This window comes from Marmota marmota, unplaced genomic scaffold (assembly GCF_001458135.2).
Source record: "Marmota marmota marmota unplaced genomic scaffold, marMar, whole genome shotgun sequence".
Lineage (NCBI taxonomy): Eukaryota > Metazoa > Chordata > Mammalia > Rodentia > Sciuridae > Marmota > Marmota marmota.
This window is the reverse complement of record NW_026000037.1, coordinates 62075371-62094500: the sequence shown is the minus strand read 5'-3', so window position 1 is coordinate 62094500 and position 19130 is coordinate 62075371. Positions and strand designations below refer to the sequence as shown.

General features: G+C 37.0%; 1 protein-coding gene across 2 annotated transcripts in view; it reads right to left on the bottom strand.

Moving 5' to 3' along the window:
- Positions 1-13402, bottom strand: part of Mtx2 (metaxin 2) — a 56524-nt gene extending 43122 nt beyond the window's left edge. The window contains exon 1 of one of the 2 annotated variants that reach the window (XR_007351001.1): positions 13152-13402. Coding sequence is in view for 1 of the 2 variants with exons in the window: in XM_015479348.2 (XP_015334834.1) it covers positions 13152-13191 (40 nt within the window). In the remaining variant the exon portion in view is untranslated. The remainder of the gene's footprint in view (positions 1-13151) is intronic. The other variant, XM_015479348.2, reaches the window with a different exon arrangement.
- Positions 13403-19130: the final 5728 nt, after the last annotated feature.

Sequence of the window (19130 nt, the reverse complement as noted above, 5' to 3'; positions counted from 1 at the left end):
GTTCCAAATACTTTACATACATACTTGTTATCTAACCTCAAGCTAGGTAACAAAAAACTATTCCTCTTCCCTTACCTCTCAGGCTGGTATGAAAGAAATGATCCCCTATAGAGAATCTGACTTGTTATTTATGATCTGACTTGTCATTTATTCCTTCATAAATACATAGATAGGAGTGGAAAATTCTCAAAGATTCCCCCTAAAAATTTTAAAGACATTTAACTGAACAAACAGGTATTAAATGTACAAAATGTACTGTGACTATAATGATACAGACAAAGATGAATGTCAAACTGTCATTATACTCTAGGAGCTAATTATGTTGAGTGGGTGAGAGGCAAGAAAAAGAGGTGGGAAGAAAAGATGACAACCATTTACAATACAAATCAGTTAATACAGGTAGTACAGGGGAAATTTTAGGTCTTGGAGATAGATATACATGAGTTCTTCCAATTCTAAACTTATTATCTGAATGACCTTGGCAAAGTTGCTTAACCTCTTCTTACCTCAATCACCTCACTATGAAGGAAGGAAATATTTTCTAAGGTTATTGAAAGAATAAAATCAGATAAACTATGTAAGTGACCTATATAGTCTCTAGCTCACAGAAACTAACATAAACAATGGACCTATAGGGGCTTGAAGAAATAACTATGTCCACCTGAGGATGACAGGAATGCATTCCTACGAGGATATGAAATCTGAATTGGGTCCAAAAAATAATTGGAATAATCAGATAGGAGGTAATGGGTAGGGACAAGAGTTAAGATGTTTACCAAAATCCTAACACCCCTAATTCACTTTTAGGAATTAAATGCTCAGCAGAGGGTTCCTGAATTAGTTGTCTCTAGAGATTTCTACAAAACATACCACTTTATACTGAAATTATCTATTTCAATAGATATATCCTACACAAGAATCTAAGTTCATCAAAGGCAAGAATTGTGATATTTGTTTTTGTAGACCAAACACCTGGCCAACCACCTACCACAAATCAGGTATTCAATAAATATATTTTCTAGAAAATACAAGCAGCTTTTTGCTCTCTAAAGCCTAAAACAATCTTAACCTTCAAAAAAACTGCTCTAACTGAAAACAAAAACAGCGAAACAAATTAGGAAACAGTAGTATCTCAACAACTAAATTCAACAGTATAAACTCAAGGATTCACTTTCTTCATCTTTGGAGTGTTTAAAAAATATACCTGCTTTAGCACCCCACACCCAACCTTTCCATATAATAATCCTTTGATGAGCTAGGGATGTTAACTCAATGGTAGAGCGTTTGCCTAGCATACAAGAGACCCTGGAATCAATCCTCAGCACAAGAACAACAACAAAAAAAGAGGGAGGGGGAGGCTTTGGTGAGAACAAAGGTGAATGTATGTGCATGCATGTTTGTTGGGGCAGGGGTACCACATAAGGCAGACATTTTTACTTTCATAGAGTTTCAAAGATAGTTGATTTTAATGGACAATACTACATACTCCATTCATTCCCACCTCCCATCCTCCCCCACCCCATTTTAGAACTTCTACTGAGCGGCGAATGGAACTAATCAGTTCCTACCTCTAATTAAGCAGGTTTAGCTAGACCCTCTATACCAGTAACATTACCTCCTTAGTTACTGTAGCAGCTTATATTTCTTAAAAATGGCCTATAAGCCTTAGAACCTTACCACTTCCACATCAAGAAATGAAATCTAATTCTCCCCTTGAATCTGAACAACCTTGTAACTACTGTCACCAACAATTTGATAGCAGTTAACGCTACATGACATCCAAGACTAGGTCATAAAATGTGATGCAGCTTTTATCTTTCTAGCTTGGGCACTTGCCTCTAGAGAACTGAATCACCACATAAAAAGTCTGACTATTCTGAGGCCACCAAGATATGAGGAATCAAGACCAGGTAAAGAGAGAAGACTTGTATAGGCATTCTACAGCCTCAGCTGAAGTCCTACCCAGAATCAACTGTCAGACACGTATCCAGTCCTCACTGGATCATTTCTTTGGATCTTCCAGCTGAGGACCCAGACATCCTAAAGTAGAGATAAACTTCTTTCCTATGCCTCATCTGAATTACTGACCTATGGGATCCCTGAATATAATAAAATGGCTGTTCTGCACCCTTAAATTTGGAGTGGTTTGTTAAACTACAGTGGTAACTTAACAATTAAGAGTTTTGATAGTTACTGTTAGTCACACACTTATCACAAAGATAAAATTAAATGCTGATTCATCTAAAGCCATAGAATTCCCTGTTCACCCAAATCAATTACCAAACTCTTGACCACATTATGTTTATAAATTCCATTTTGATGATTTAGACATGATTTAGACATTTCTGTTTTCCCTCCAGTTTCATTCTACTAATCCATTACCTTTAAACATTACTTTCCTGAAATCTTTTATCTATCTCCAACTTCTTCCCCAAATCACTATAATTCCTTGGCCTCTAGTCTTCAGAATTTGGTACAGAGCAACTATAATGCCTTACTTATAGCATTAAAATCTGGTCTGAATAGTAGTTGCCACATTACTCAGGGAGTAAGGAAAAAAAATAAAATCCAATAGAAAAATATGATTTAATGACTATCTTAATTCAAATCTTACCACATCTTTTCATAAAAGGCAGACCAATAAAGCCAATTACCTATGATACAAAGATAATCCAAAACAGTAAATAAAATACAAATATTTGTCTTTAACATGTATTCCATGGCTTTTAAAACAGATCTCCCTTTTTAAATGTTTGTTAATACTAAAATAAAATAACTTTATATTTTCCTAACAGTCACCAAATTACAGTATGGGAAAATAAGTATAAAATACATGGCAAGAAGAAAATCTCTCTGGGGAGTATACAGGTTAATTTTAGTGGTCAATTTGACTGGATCAAGAATATTGAGAATTGGTAAAGCATTATTTCTGGATGTGCCTATGAGGGTGTTTCCAGAGAAGACTGGTGTTTGAGTCTAAGCACTGAGTAAGGAGGATCTGCCTTCAATGTAGGCAGGCACCATCCAATCAGCTGGAGGGCCAGATAAAATAAAAAGGCAGGAGAAAGTCAGTTCATCTCCCCCCACCCCCGACCCCCACCAACTCTAATACCCACACTGCCCCTCTTTCTCCTGGAGCTGGGTCCTGTTTCCTTCACCTTCAGACTGAAGTTGTGTTACAACATGGGCTACCGTGGTTCTGAGGCCTTGAGACTGAGCCACACTATCAGCACCCCAGGGTCTATACCTTGCAGACAGACTACTACAAGACACCTCAACCTCCAAAATCACATGAGCCAATAACCTGAATAACTCCTTCTGGGAAACCCTTGCTAATAAAGAAAGAAAATAGCCCAAGAACTCAGGAGGCTGAGATAGGAGATCACAAGTTCAAGTCCAGCCTCAGCAACTCAGCAAGGCCCTAACCTACTTAGCAAGACCCTGTATTGAAATTAAAAAGGCTGGGGATGTAGTTCAGTAGTAAAGCACTCCTGGGTTCAATCCCCAGTGCCAAAAGAGAGAGAGAAAATAGTTAAAGAATAATTCAAAACCTCAAGAAGAAAGACCAATTACCAGTTAATCTAATGTAACTAGTTCTCATCACTAGCCAAATTAGAATCTTAACTGATGAATAGTAATAATAACAATGATAACAATATATAATTGCAAGCACAGCAACTTTTATTTTTGTTGTTTCTTACTGACATAAAATTATTTTTCTAAATTCATAAAATAAACAAGTTAGAAACATTATTCATAATTCACAAGGCCAAAACATTTTCTGATAAAGACTAATGATCAAAAACAAAGGAGGTTAACAAAAGTTCTGATCATTAGTCAGCTGCCAATATTACTTTACAGAAACAAATACTTAGATAATGATGTCCTCTTCATGTTAAACAAATGATACAACTTATTATAAAGTTCTAATCAGTGCTCTAGGTTGACCAAGTAAAGAAATATAATACGTGAGGGGAAATTCCATTGTATCTAAGAATACTGTATCCACTCGGATAAACATAACCACCAAAAGTCTTATTTTTAAATCCAAAATTTCTTTGGCTTATACAATTTCTTAGGATAAAAATATATAATCAGCACAAAAACACTGCTAAGTGAACAAGTACAATGAAATGCATTTTATGGTTTCTATTTTGCTAGCACGGTCAGAGTTAATGGGAATTGTCATGATAAAATGATTGTTTTTATGAAAAGAACCTTCTTTATTACTAACTAATCAAATTTCATTTTTATTACTGATGTAAAAAAGTTCAAACCCATGATTCATTTAGAGCATACAAAAATAAGAAAAGTGTTCAAGAACAGAGTAGAGGATCATTTGCAAAGCAATAAAAAATAAAGTGCACATTTCTCTTACTGGTAAGGCAAATGCTTCTCTTCTACATATAAATGTCTATAGCTAAATTGCTGAATATTGTAACTTCTGTCTTTAAACAAAAATGACTGCCTAAATTTTCAAGATCTCATCATCTCTATTTGCAATCTTCAGTCTATCTAATAACTAACTGCTGATCAAGATATTTTTTAAATGTTTGAAAATGTTAAGTACTTTGACATTTTCTTTCAAATATGCGAGACTTGAAATAACATTAATAACTCAAAAGTCTACACAGAAGTAAAACTGACAAATTTTCCAGGGGATTGTCACCAAAATCTTTTAAGTTTAAATCTAAAACTCATGAACTTGGGATATAGCTCAGTGGTAGAACACTTGCCTAGTACGCATGAGACCCTGGGTTTGAGCCCCAGCACCAGAAGCGGGGGGAACTAAAAACACAAAAGAAAGTAACAAACATTTGCCCAAATTTCAAAAGATTAGTAAATTACAGTGTGATGAATTAACTGATATGTTTACAATACAGCAAAGCTAGCCAGGGACAATGGCACACGCCTCTAATTATAGTGACCAAGAAGCTGAGGCAAGAGAATGCCAAGTTCAAGACCAGCCTGGCAACTTAGTGAGAACCTATTTCAAAATAAAAACAAAAAGAGGACTTGGGATATAACTCACTGGTGGAACATACCTGGATTCAATCCCCAGTACTATAAAATAATAATAATAATAATAATAATAATAAGCATCTAGATACATAACACTTGCAAGGTTCAGGTTAAGTACTAATTCAGAAAAGATGATATAAGAATAAAAAAAAATAAGAATACTCTGCGTATTTCCTGCTATGCAAAATAGTAATGGAATCTCAGACACTGGAAAGTAACATCTTCAAAAGACCCCTTTACTACAATGTAAAAAAGCTTTTGGACAATAATGGAAAGTTTTATGTATTAAGTATTTATTATGTATCACCTTACACAAGGTGATTAATATGCAAAATATGCCTCATACAAATGAGGAAACTGAGGACTAGAAAGGCCTACCCAACATCATTGAACAAGAAGTAAAGCTGAGCTTAGAACTGTTTCCTCCCAAAACTTTGTTACCTAACCTTTACACTCTAGTATCTAACTGAACTTCAATTTTCTTAACTATAATAACACCTTTCTAATAATATTAAATTGCTAATATTAGCAATCATGAAAATAAATCATTTGGCACTGTACCTTAAGAAAAAAAAAAGAAAGGTTACTCTTATTATTGGTAACCAGCTATGTCTAATTAGTTGCCTCTATTACAACCTATACCAAGATTCAATTTTATAATAAAGATAAATATGGCTGAAGCACATCAAATACAAAATCATGAAATAAATATCCTATAGTAATTTATTATCAGAGGATAAATTACTAAGATCAACTTTAGTAACTGCAATAACTGTAGATGTTTCATGTTATTGAAATGAATTGTTTCCTATTTACAAATAACTTCTAAAAGCTTTACAGAAATTTCGTCTATACACAGGAAGTTAGAGGCAAAACCAAGAAGAAAAACAATGATAGGAAAGCAGCTAAAAATATTCATGAACATTTATTAGGTATTTCCTATGTGCCAGACACAGTGCCTAGTATTTTAGATATTTCTTCACCTTATCTTCAAAAAAAAACATATACTATTTACCATTTTACAAGAGAAAACTAGGCTTAAAAAGGCAAGTACTTTGCCCAAGGTCATAGAGCAAGGAGCTGCATAAGAACCCAGGTCTTTGATGGTGTAATAGCAGAGGCTCAGGAGGTGAAGGCAGGAGGATCTCGAGTTCAAAGTCAGCCTCAGCAAAAGCGAGGCACTAGGCAACTCAGTGAGACCCTGTCTCTAAATAAAATACAAAAAATAGTGCTGGGGATGTTGCTCAGTGATTGAGTGTCCCTGAGTTCAATCCCCGGTATGCCCCCCAAAATTAAAAAAAAAAAAATTTAAATTTAAAAATAAAGCTCCATCAACAAAAAAAGAAAAAAAAACAGGCATGACTCTCACTGTATGATCCACGAAGGATACAAAAGGTAAAGGAAGTACTGGGCAAGGTGGCACACACCTGTAATCCCAGCAGCTCTGGAGGCTGAGGCAGGAGGATCACCAAGTTCAAGGCCAGCCTCAGCAATTTAGTGATGCCCTAAGCAATCTAGTGAGATTCTGTCTCAAAATAAAAATTTAAAAAGGCTGGAGATGTGGCTCAGTGGTTAAGCACCCCTGGGTTCAATCCCTGGGACCAAAAAAAAAAAAAAAAGGTAAAGGAAGTGATTGATATTACAGTAGATTTTTCAGTATCTCTCTCTCTTCTCTTGTGCATATCTGCTGGTCCTGTGAAATCCTAATACCTAGAGCCACTCCTGGCAAAGGGATGGACAAGTCAGGCTTGTCAATCACAATACTCCACCCTTTTGGCCAGTGACTACTCCAGAAATGATCATGAAATCCAAATGGGGTTACTCAGTCCTCCCCTAGGACATATTCATACCCAACTGACTATTAAAAAAAATTAAAGACAGAAACTCATTTACTGGAAAAGCTTGCCATTTAGAAAAACAAAGCAGGTGAAAGTCTAAATTATACAGGTTATTCATAAAAAATTTTTAAGACAATTCAATATCCATTTTTATCCTCCTTTTAAAATTCTAAATTCAGCCTACCATCATCAGGAGAGCCAAACTATTCAATCAAAATCAAAATTTACCATTCCTTTCCGTACTGCATAGCTAGCTAAGAGAACAATTCAAATTCTTCTTCCCCTTTAAGAAATTTATCCCAAAAAACTACTGGATATTAGGTAGGAATTTAGGGATGTCAAGACAGTAGAAGCAATGTAGAAGAAAAATGCCTCCAGAGTATAGGACAAGGAGATAAGTCATCATGTCCCTGTTTATGATATAGTTCCATTACCATGGTTAACTCCTACCATAAATGGCTCATCACCATAGTAATTCTATATTCTAATTAGGCAAAACCAATGGAAACAAATAGGACATGGTCTTCATTCAGGTTTGTGGGAAGGGAATGAGGCACAGCTCAGCAACTAAGGCTCACTGAGACATGGGTTCCTTGAGTCACTCTCCCTTAGCTGGTTCCCTTCTACTTTATGGAGGATACTTTGATTTTCAATAAATCTACTCTGCCTGTTGCTTCTGTGTGTCTTGCTCAATTTGTTGTTCAGGATGCCAAGAACTTGGATCCCATGTGGAAACACACACATACTGCTATCATACAGTTGCAAAAATATGTATATGCAAGCACTGTTTACAACAGAGAAAAATCATATTCACAGGTAATGGCTTTGGCACACATCAAGTTGGCCATTTGCCAAAATTCCTTTTCTATTAAGTCCCTAGTTAAGGTACCCACAAGGGATATTTTACAGCAGGTGTCAGGAGGACAAACAAGAGGAGACAGCCATTTTGTACAACATAAACACTTTCTTCCACTTATTTTAACACAAATGTAGGTGCTGCTATAAAGGGATTTTGTGGATATAATTAAGGACCTTAATTAATTGACTTTAATCAAAAGGTAGATTATGCTAGGTGGCCTGATTATCAAATGAAAGCCTTTAAAATAGGGCTATCTTGACTGCCTGCGTTGTGTACTTTGAACTTACTTGGCCAGCATGACCCAATTTCTTTTATGTGTGTATGTGTGAGGGGGTGGGGGAAAGTAGAGGTGGAGAGCCTACTGCTTCTGCTTCTCAGGTTTAATTAATTAATACAACACCCTAAAAACCCACCTTAATATCACCTCATTAAGTAAATTATGGTTCCATCACTACAATTAAATACTATATAACCATTCAATATGATGAGGTATAATTCCATTCATAGCCATGAAAAAGAGATCCCAATATGTAATATGACAAATAGGTAAATAGGTTATAAAAAAAGTATTCACATTATACATAATCTATATCAGTATATTTTAAATTGAGGAATGATACAGCTTTGTTCACCCAAGTTTTAAAGACAATGGGATTTTAAAGTCTTAATCTACAGGTTAGGGCTATAGCTCAGTGGTAGGGTATTTGCCATTTGCCTAGTGTATGCTAGGCCCTGAATTCAATCCCCAGAACTGGAAAAAAAAGAGAAAAAAAAAGTCGATCTGGGCAACATGACTCCAGGTAATTTTTACTTTATTCCTTATATTACTGATATGGGGGTGGGGGGGGGACTACAAATCTTTCTTATATACAGGGGGAAAAAATGTCACTTATTCAAATGGTGTCCAGAATCTTAAGAAATGTCTAAATAAAGTGAACATTTTGGACAAAGAACAACATGTGCTAAGGTTTAACACTACAAATAGTTTAGAAGGTTGGAATTCAGAGAAAGGAATGACAAGAGATGAAGCTAGAGAGAGAGACCTGGACTTAGTCATGGAGCATCTTATATGCCACTGAACTCTACTGACACTGGTAAATCAATGAAAGTATTAAAACAAGAGAAGTCAACCCAATATTTTAGGAAAATGGAAATAAAAAAAATAAGCAAACAAAAATACCCACGAGGCTTGCAATACAGAGACTCTTTAAGAAGAAGGCCAGGCCTAAAGCAATGAAATCAATGCAGATACTAATACAGAAATCCAAGTGAGAAATAACAAAAGCTTGAAATAAAGTAATAGCAATAAGTTAAAGATAGAGCAAGGAAGTCAGACTAATGAGTAGTAGACAGAGTAGTAGATCTCACAGTTCCATTTGAAGGCATGACCAGAAGACCCCCCACTTGGTCCTACCTCTTAAAAGTTTCCACCCCTTCTCAATACACACACTCTGAGGATCAACCAAGCCTTTAATACGTGGACCTTTGGGGGAACATATCAGATACAGGTTATGACAGCTTCCAAAATGATGTTGTTAAGAATAAGGCTCTCAAGGAAGACACTAAGAAAATATCACAGACAGATGGCAGATGCCTTTAAATGTTTCCAAAAGAAATATCAAAAGCATGTTATCTCATGTCCATCCAAAGAATAATAAAGTGAATGTTAGATACGCTAAATATTAGTGCTCTCAAAACAAAACCAATTCCTAATGACTCATTTAGTTACAATAAGACTATATATACACATAGTCTTATATATATATATATATATATATATATATATCCCTTCTCGAGATTGACTCCTTGAAGAAAACCATATGACTACCAGAAACAGAATACTGTAAATAGTTGTTGCATCTAAGTCATATTTATAAGTCACTGAGAAGTAAAACCCAAGATTTTTGATGAATGATTATTTTAGTTTGCCTTTCCTTTTTCACTTATTAAAAAATCTTTTTGATTTAAAAAATTAGAATCATTTAACTTACAAAAGTAAAATATGCTATTAAAGAAATTTAAATAATTCAGAAACAAAGTTTCTACACTCTCCATCAACACCCTATCTTTATTACCTTGAAATTCCTAATGAAAATTAGTTGAATACTCTCCTGCAAGTTTTTCTGTTTATATAAACATAAACATGTCACCCAGTATGGTGGCATATGCCTGTAATCCCAGCAGCTCAGGAGGCTGAGATAGAAGAAACTTGAGTTCAAAGCCAGCCTCAGAAAAAGCAAGGCGCTAAGCAACTCAGTGAGACCCTGTCTCTAAATAAAATACAAAATAGAGTTGGGGATGTGGCTCAGTGGCCAAGCGCCCCGAGTTCAATCCCTGGTACCCCAAAAAATAAAATAAAAATAAACATGTCTACGTAAGCTTTATTAGACTTACAATGATATATACCACTGTATAACTTTTACTTAATATGATTCATACTTTGAAGTCAATATATTTAACAGGGTCTACCTCTTCATTTTTAGTATCTGACAAATACGATGTTTTGATCTACGTATACATTGCAGAAAGATTACATCAAATGAATTAATATAGCCATCACCTCATGAACTTTTTGTGTGCAATGAGAACATTAAAAAAATCTATTCTTTTAGCAATTTTGAAATACACATTAACTGTGGTCATCATGCAATACAATAGAGCTCTAAAACTTATCCTTCCAGTCTAAATATAGTCTTTGATCAACATCTCTTCTTTCTCTATCCCATACCCCACCCCTTCCCCACTTCTTTTCTACTGTTTCTACAAGAACAACGTTTTTACATTTCAGATATAAGTGAGATCATACAGTAATTATCTTTCTGTGCTTATCTGATTTCACTTAACATAACATCCTACAGTTCCATCCATGTTATCACAAATGATGGAAGCACTTCCTTTATTAAGGCTGTATAGTATTCCATTGTATATATAAATCATGTATTTTGATACTGGGGATTGAACCCAGGGCCTCACACATTAATAGGCAAGCACAGTACCACTGAGCTACATTCCCAGTCTCAACAACTCACATTTTCTTTATCCAGTCATCTGATGATGGACACTCAGGTTGCTTCCATATCTTGCCTATTGCAATGGCTTTGCAATGATCATGAGAGTAAATATATCTCTTCATCATACCAATTTCAATTCCTCTGGATAGACAACTCAGAAGTGTGAATGCTAGATCAGTACCGTAATTTCATATATATTTAGGACATTTCTAGTTTTTGCTATTACCAAGAGTGCTACGATTAGTATTAGTATATATTTCTTTATGTACTGGTCCTCATTTTTCCATTATATAAATCCCTATAAGGGGGATTTCTGGGTAAGAGGATGACATTTTAATAAATACTGCTATATTAAGTTCCTAAACAGTAATAATTTAGACTCACCAATAATTTCAGGGTAACTGTTTTTTCCATGCTCTTGTCAATATTAGAAATTATCATACTCATTTCTGTTCATCCAACTAGGTGAGAATATTATCTATTAATGATGGTTAATCTATTCATTATCTACTTGCAAGTCCCCTTTTGTGAAATGCCTGTTCAGGTCCCTTGCCTTAATTCTGTTTTTTTTTTTCCCTCCAATTAATTGCTTTTTTCTTAATTTGTATGATTATGTCTTAAACTTATGATGTCTTTCATTATGCAAAGCTCTTAAAACTTTTCCACAACCAACTCTGCCAAGTTTTTCTCTTATGGAATCTGGATTCTGTATCCTGCTTAGGTCTCTTCCATTGTCCTATATTTTCTAAATAATCTCCTGTATTTTCTCCTACTATTTTCTTCCAATTATTTTATTACAACTTGATTTGTGTTGCTATTTTACATTTAAATCTCTAATCCATCTGAAATTTATTCATGTGGTGCTATCACTTAGGAGCTGTTCCAACATCATTTATTGAACTCCATCTTTAAATGCTTCCTCCTAGAGTAATAAATCCCTATAAACAGCTTAAAATAGCAGGCAAAATTCCTAGCAATTCTTAAACTTCACTAATTGAGGCAGAATTTCAAACTTACTAAAAATTTATTCAAAAACATTAATTATTTTCTCTTTAAAATAAAATCACACAGATGGAATGATGTCACATGCCTGTAATCTCAGCTACTTGGGAGGCTGAGTCAGGAGGATTACAAGTTCAAGGTCAGCCTGAGCAACTGAGGGAAACCAGGTCTCCAAGTAAAAGGGAATGTAGCTCAGTGGTGGAGTGCCCCTGGATTTGATCCTTAATAGCAGGGGGTGGTCACATATTGGGTACATACACACAGTATATCAATATCAGCATACACTATGAAATGATTTAATGTAATAGCAATCCAAGTCACTGATCTAACTATATGAGCCAGATTTTTTATTTTTAAACCTAAGTGGCAAAAATAAAATAATTATGGCTTGAAATCTCAAGATTGATCATTGATTCATGCCATAGATATTTTAACAGGGGTTTGGGATACAATGGAGATCAAAGTAAGTCTGATCCCTGCTTTCATGAAATTCACCATGGCTACTTCTCTCTTCTTCTAGGGAAAAAAAAATGTATTCATTTTAACTGGAAAAGGAAAAAAGAAATAGATATTCACACAAATGCAGTGAAAAACATTTTGGCAAAGTATAACGCATTCTTACTTTCCATTTCCAAAATATTACTTTTTTCTTCCAAATGTATTATTTATCCTGGTGACTGTCTCATTTATTATTCTTAAATGGAAAACACTGAAGTTTACTCCATCAACCTACACCTAGATACACATGTCTAGTCTCCTTATTAGTCTCTCTCTTAATATTTAATTTCTTTCAACACAATAAATAAAAATCCTCCGTAAGAAAACGAATACTATAAACTTATTGCCAGCAGTCAAGTTCGGTCCAACAAATCAAAGGTATTGCTTTAAAGTACATGTAGATTTAAAGATATTTCAATGAACCTCAAGACTTAATAAACGGTAGTATTGTGTCGGTGGAAGAGGAAGCAAGAACCTGAGGGCACCTCAATGACAAGAGGTAACAAGGACAACTCACTGACAGTCACTTAAAATTTGTGGTCCCACGACCTAAGAGACCGCCCCCACTCTTAAACTGAAGCCCTGGGGCAACCAGGCCTGTGGCCACGCCCCCAACTCAACAGCAACCCCCGGCCTCCTCCGCACACCCCAGCCGCTGCCAAAGGACTGGGGAGCGGGACAAAGCACCGCCCTGGGAAAGCAGACGGGACTCCTGCCCCTGCGGAGTGACCTTGGCCCCAGTGCCCTCCTCAGTTTTCTCATCGGTAAAGTTAGACTAGTATTCGGTGGATGCCTCCATTCCCGGACCGAGGTTCAGCATCCAACTCCACAAGGCTGGAGCTTTTCCAGTCCGATATCCCACGTAACTCCCCGCACCTGCCCCGCGCCGCCCCCGCCACGGTCCCGGGCCACGCGTGCTACCTGCGATCTGGGAGACGAAAGCTTCCGCCACTAGAGACATGTCGGCTGGGCAGCTCCGCGAGCGGGTGCCTGCTCCCCGCGTACGTCAGCGAACTCCGGTGCAACCTCGGCGGCTCCGGCAGCTCACGAGCCTAACCTGGCTGAGGCGCAGACTCGTTAAGCCCACCCAGCAACTGCAGCCGCGGCAGCCAGGCCCCCCAAGGTTACCGCCAGGCCGGGCCAGGAACTTCCGGTGCAGCTGACAGCGGCGCGCGAGCACTTCCGCCCGCCCCGCCCCCGTGCCCTTCTCGCCTGCGCGCGCGGGCCGGGCTGCCCCACATTGCAAACCTCTGTCCGGTGGGTGCAAAGCACACCCAGCGTCAGACTCGCCTGCTAGCTAGGGTGTCAGACAGAGAACCCCGGAGGCTCATCAGTGTCCTTTCTTTAAGCAACGATTTTGTTAAGCAAGTAATAACATTTATAAGCACCCACTAGACAGCAGGCTCTTCAAAAAGTGTATATTTATATTTATTTCGTCCTCTCAACAACCCATCAAGATGATATTGTTATCGCCATGTTAAGGATAAGGAAACAAGCTTAGAGAGTTTAAACTGCCTGTTCAGGGACTGCCCAGAAACCAAATGAATTCCCTCTGTTCCACTAAACTGCTGAGTTGATTGGTCCATGGACAGAAATTAGTGTTAATTATTTCTTTATTCAAATATGCTTGCCAAAAAGAAGGATGTTTAAGCAGCTCCTAATCTGAAAGTGTGGTGCACACCCAAGATGAGTCTCAGCTTGGAGAGTAAGGTGCTTTCACAGGCTTCTCACCTCTTAAAGAGTGAGGTGGGCAGGAAAAGGAGGGAACACTAAATCCCATAAGTGAATCCTTCCCCGTAGCCTAACCACTTCTTAAATTATACATACACTATTGGCAAAAAAATCATACATGCTACAGATTTAGAAACATAAGATTACAAGTGGAGCAGACTTCAGAAATCATCTGTTGAGCCAAAGCCCCCTTTCACTGATGAAAAACAGGTTCAGAGAGGTGAGGTGACTCATTTTAAAACACACAATAAATCAAAGAGTCAGATAGGTTACTAAATTTGTACAAAGGAAACCTGGTGTTCCAAGAATTAGAATTACTGCCCATGACATTGAGAAAGCTATCTCCTTCCTTTGTATCCACATATCTCTGAACCTCTATTACAGTTTATTCTTCATATTTCTGTTTTATTAACTAGTATATTAGTTTTCCAAAATTGCCATACAGATTACCACAAACTGGATGGCTTAAAACCACAGGTATTTATTCCCCCAGTTCTAGAAGCCTGAAGTCTGCAATCAAGCTATTAGTAGGACCATCCTTTCTCTCAAGGTTCTAAGGAGGAATCCTTCTCTGATTCTTAATTGTTTCTGGGGATTGCCAGCACTTCTTAACTTATAAACTCATTTCTCTGTCTCTGGACTCCATCATCACATAGCATTCTCCCTATGTGTCTATGTGCCCAAATTTCCCCTTCTTATAAAGGCACCAGAGGTTATATTAAGGGAGACTCTAATAGAGTGTAACTTCATCTTAACATTGATTAAAACAAAGAACCTATTTTCAGGAAAGGCTGCATTCACAAGCTTTTTCACTCCTGACACTAAAAGACCCAACCAGAACAATTTCAAAGGAGGAAAGATGTATTTAAGGGTTCATGGTTTCAGAGGTCTTAGTTCATAGATGGCCAGCTCAAAGTGAGACAGAACAACATGGCAGAATGGTGTAGCAGAGGGAAGCAGCTCACATGGCCACCAGGAAGCAGAGAGGAATAAACTCCACTCTCCAGATACAATATGTATACCCCACAGCCAAGCCCCCAATGAACTACTTCTTCCAGCCACACCCAACCTGCCTTCGGTTACCACTCGGTTAATCCCATCTGGGACTAATTCACTAATTAGGTTAAGGTTGCAAACCAATCATTTCTCCTCCAAAACTTCTTGCATTGTCTCACATAAGAGCTTTTCGGAGACACCTAATATCCAAACCACAACACACAGACACCAGGGGTTAGGATATAAACATATCTTAAAGGAGGACAATTCTACCCACTATGTTGGATAATAAAATTTTTAAGAATAAGTCTTATCAATATTTGTATCCCCTCAGCAATAAATACTTATTAAACTAAATTTGCATTTACCCAATAAACACAAAAGTGTCTTAAAAAGCAGTATCTTGAGCTAGGGGTGTAACTCAATGCAAGAGCACTTGGCTAGCGTATGTGAGACACTGGGCTCAACCCCCAACACTTCAGAGGGCAGAAAAAGAAGAATCTTCTCTCTGGCTGAAATTCAGAATTAACAAAGAGCTATAGATGGATAGAAATACAAGGTAGTGGGTTGTTGCCACAGTCCTGCTGGCTGCAGCAAAATAATCGGGGGGTGACGAATAACTTGTGTACGTTGATACAGCAGGAGTGGGAGCCGTTTATTGCAGGACAGGAGCAGTATTTATACATTCCACACAGCTTATCTAATTAGCATAAACTAGATACATCAGTCAACCAATCAGGAATCTCCACACTTAATGGCTCGCTTTTGTTACTTCTCAAACCACTCCCTCTGGCATTTTGCCAGGCACCATCCAGACTTGTTTATGAACTCTAACATTCCCCTGGCAAAATGCCAGGTGTTATTTTGACTTGTTTACAGACTCTAACAGGTTGTTGTGTTGAAGGAGGTAATCCTGATAGTAAAGAGTATGTGATACCCAATTTCTGCCTCATCCTGTTGGTGATGTTGACCAGGAGAAATGAGCTCCCAGTGTTTTGATGTCAATCAAAAGAAAAAATTTTAGTTCCTGTCTATTCTGTGCACTGTGAAGAATTATGTATAACTGTGAAAATATAGATCTGTCATCACTTCAAGTTCTACTAGCAATTATTTGTCACCTTTATAAAGCTGAAGATACAATGTTTTGACCACTTTTTGACATGCTCCATGTCATAAAGGCTGAGTGAAAACTTAAGCCAAATAAAGAGCACTGAAGATTGGACTATGAAAACCAAGACCAAACAAGTCCAAGGAGTAGAAGTGACCCCCAAAGTGGAAGACAGTGGCAAGATCCAGGAACTGGGCAAACATGCAAAAGAAGCAAAACAAGATTGAGGCAAAATAGAATGTGTCCTCATGATTCAGGTGTAGCATTCATGGCTTGATGCATGGTACATGAATGAACCAGGCTGGCTCAACAGTAGTGGGTTGGGGCTAATACCAACCTTTGCTATTATAGCAAGTGACTTTGTTAGGGGGCTAAAACAGAATACCTTAGACTGAGTCGTTTATAAACAATAAATTTATTGCTTCTGAAAGCTGGAAAGTCCAGATCAAGGTACCAACCAATTTAGTGTCTGGTGAAGGGTGCATTCCTCATATATGGTTCCTGCTACATATCCTTGTACAGCACAAGGGCAAAAAGGACTAAGAAGCTCCCTCTTGCCACTTTAAATGGCACCATCCTATACACAAGGGTGGAGCCTTCATGACCTAATCACTTCCCAAATGCCCCACCTCTTAATACTGGCATATTGTTGATTACACTTCAACATATGGATTTGGAGAGAAACAACAATATTTGACCACAGCAGTAAGCTTTTTAGCAAAAAAACAAACAGATCTGCTGGGGGCATTGTCTATACTCAACTCTTTCTTCATTGCAGCCAGGAAAGCAGATCATCAGCACCATATGGATTTACTTTTTTTCCTTGACTGACAGGTTCTTTTGCTTCCCACACAGGCAAATTCAGACTGGAAAAAATCTGTAATGTGGGAGGTCTTTATTACTAAAAATTAAGTCCAATAAAATGCAGATGTCCTGACGGTGCCCACAAACAAGCTGTCTTTGTAATAAAGAGCCAACTGGAGAAAATATATTTATACATCTATATTAGAACAACTGGCAGATTTCAAACTGAAGATCTGTTTAAGATCACTACCATTAAGGGAAATGCAAGAAAACCAGCCACTGGAATTTTTAAGAATGAGGTTGTAAAACAAAAGTGCTACGGAATCCACATAATACTAAAAGAATAATCACACAATTAATTAAAATAAAATATTAATTCATGACATTAACAATCTTATTGTTTGCCCTAATAAAACCACTTTTCTTACAAAACTGTCATAAGATATTTTCATGTCCCTAGTCTAGATTTTAATGTTACTGTATTAAATAGTAAAAAAAAAAGTCCTTATGAATATATACTTTATTAAATTAAAATAGCATGGCATTTTATCTGCATTTCAATTTTTGTCTGACACCATGTTAATATTTTAATGTAGATTCTGTAATTTTTAAAAGATCTCTGCTCTGCAAGAGAAAACTTTTGCCTAGGACTCCTTCAAAATTATATTTTTTATTTGACAATGATATAGTAAGGTTAGGCTTTCATATCAAGGTAGCCCTTTTTTGCACCATCAACAGAATTAACTGTAGTTAATTCACTTAACCCAAATAGAATATAGTTAAACACACTAAGGTAACCACATTATGCCCCAGAACTTTCTGTCCATTTGTTATCAATCTTTACCTATTTAAAAATAGTGGAATGGTAGACAACTACAAACAACCTAGTATTTGGATTTACAGAAAAAAAAATATTTTTGTTGTAGTTGTTATTGTTGGCACTGGGGATTGAACCCAGGTCTGCTTTACCACTGAGCTACATCTTCAGTCCTTTTTATTTTTTGTTGTGAGACAGCATCTCTCAAGTTTTCTGAGGCTGTCCTCCAACTTGCCATCCTCCTGCCTCAGCCTTCTCAATCCCTGGGGTTACAAGCATGTGCCACCATATTCAGTCAAAAATATTTTTTAGAGGATACAGAAATTTGGCAGTTATTTGTCCTTATATCTCTCAACTCCTTTCCTCCCTTTTCAAATTTCTAAGAAATCACAATCAAGGACTATTACATTCTTGCCCTGTTTTTCACTTTCTGATCATATCCCCTTGTATTTTAGGTTAATACACTATCACATAAACTACAGCATATTTAACTGCACTTTGAGAAATATCCACATTAATGATTATAGTGAACTAAAAATTTTCAAATATTCTGATTTTTCAAAAGATATTAAAATGCTAATTTCCAAAATATTTTTCCAAATGGGCCTATCTGTTGCTCACTTTCAAAACTTATTATTAGGGGCTGAGTTTGTTTACCATATCTACTGACTGTGCTCTTCCCTGGGAGAGATAATGTCTTATCTACAGTCACAACAACTGTATTAGTGTACTTTCGTGGATACAAGTTATAAAAACACCTAGCTGAAGCGAGTATAAGTTTATTGTATCACTGTGGTAGAAAAGATATTGGGGTAATTCTCAGATCTAAATGAAGAGCTCCACATCGATGTTCATAGCAGCACAATTCACAATAGCAAGACTGTGGAACCAACCTAGATGCCCTTCAATAGACGAATGGATAAAAAAAATGTGGCATTTATACACAATGGAGTATTACTCTGCATTAAAAAATGACAAAATCATAGAATTTGCAGGGAAATGGATGGCATTAGAGCAGATTATGCTAAGTGAAGCTAGCCAATCCCTAAAAAACAAATGCCAAATGTCTTCTTTGATATAAGGAGAGTAACTAAGAACAGAGTAGGGACGAAGAGCATGAGAAGAAGATTAACATTAAACTGGGATGAGAGGTGGGAGGGAAAGGGAGAGAGAAGGGAAATTGCATGGAAATGGAAGGAGACCCTCAGGGTTATCCAAATTTCATACAAGAGGAAGTGAGGGGAAAGGGGAAAATAATACAAGGGGGAGAAATGAATGACAGTAGAGGGGGTAGAGAGACAGAGAGCTGGTGCGCCAAGCTGGTTCCCGGAGCTCTTCATTTATTTATTTGTTTATTTAAAAAATTTTTTTATTGTTGGTTGTTCAAAACATTACATAGTTCTTGATATATCATATTTCACACTTTGATTCAAGTGGGTTATGA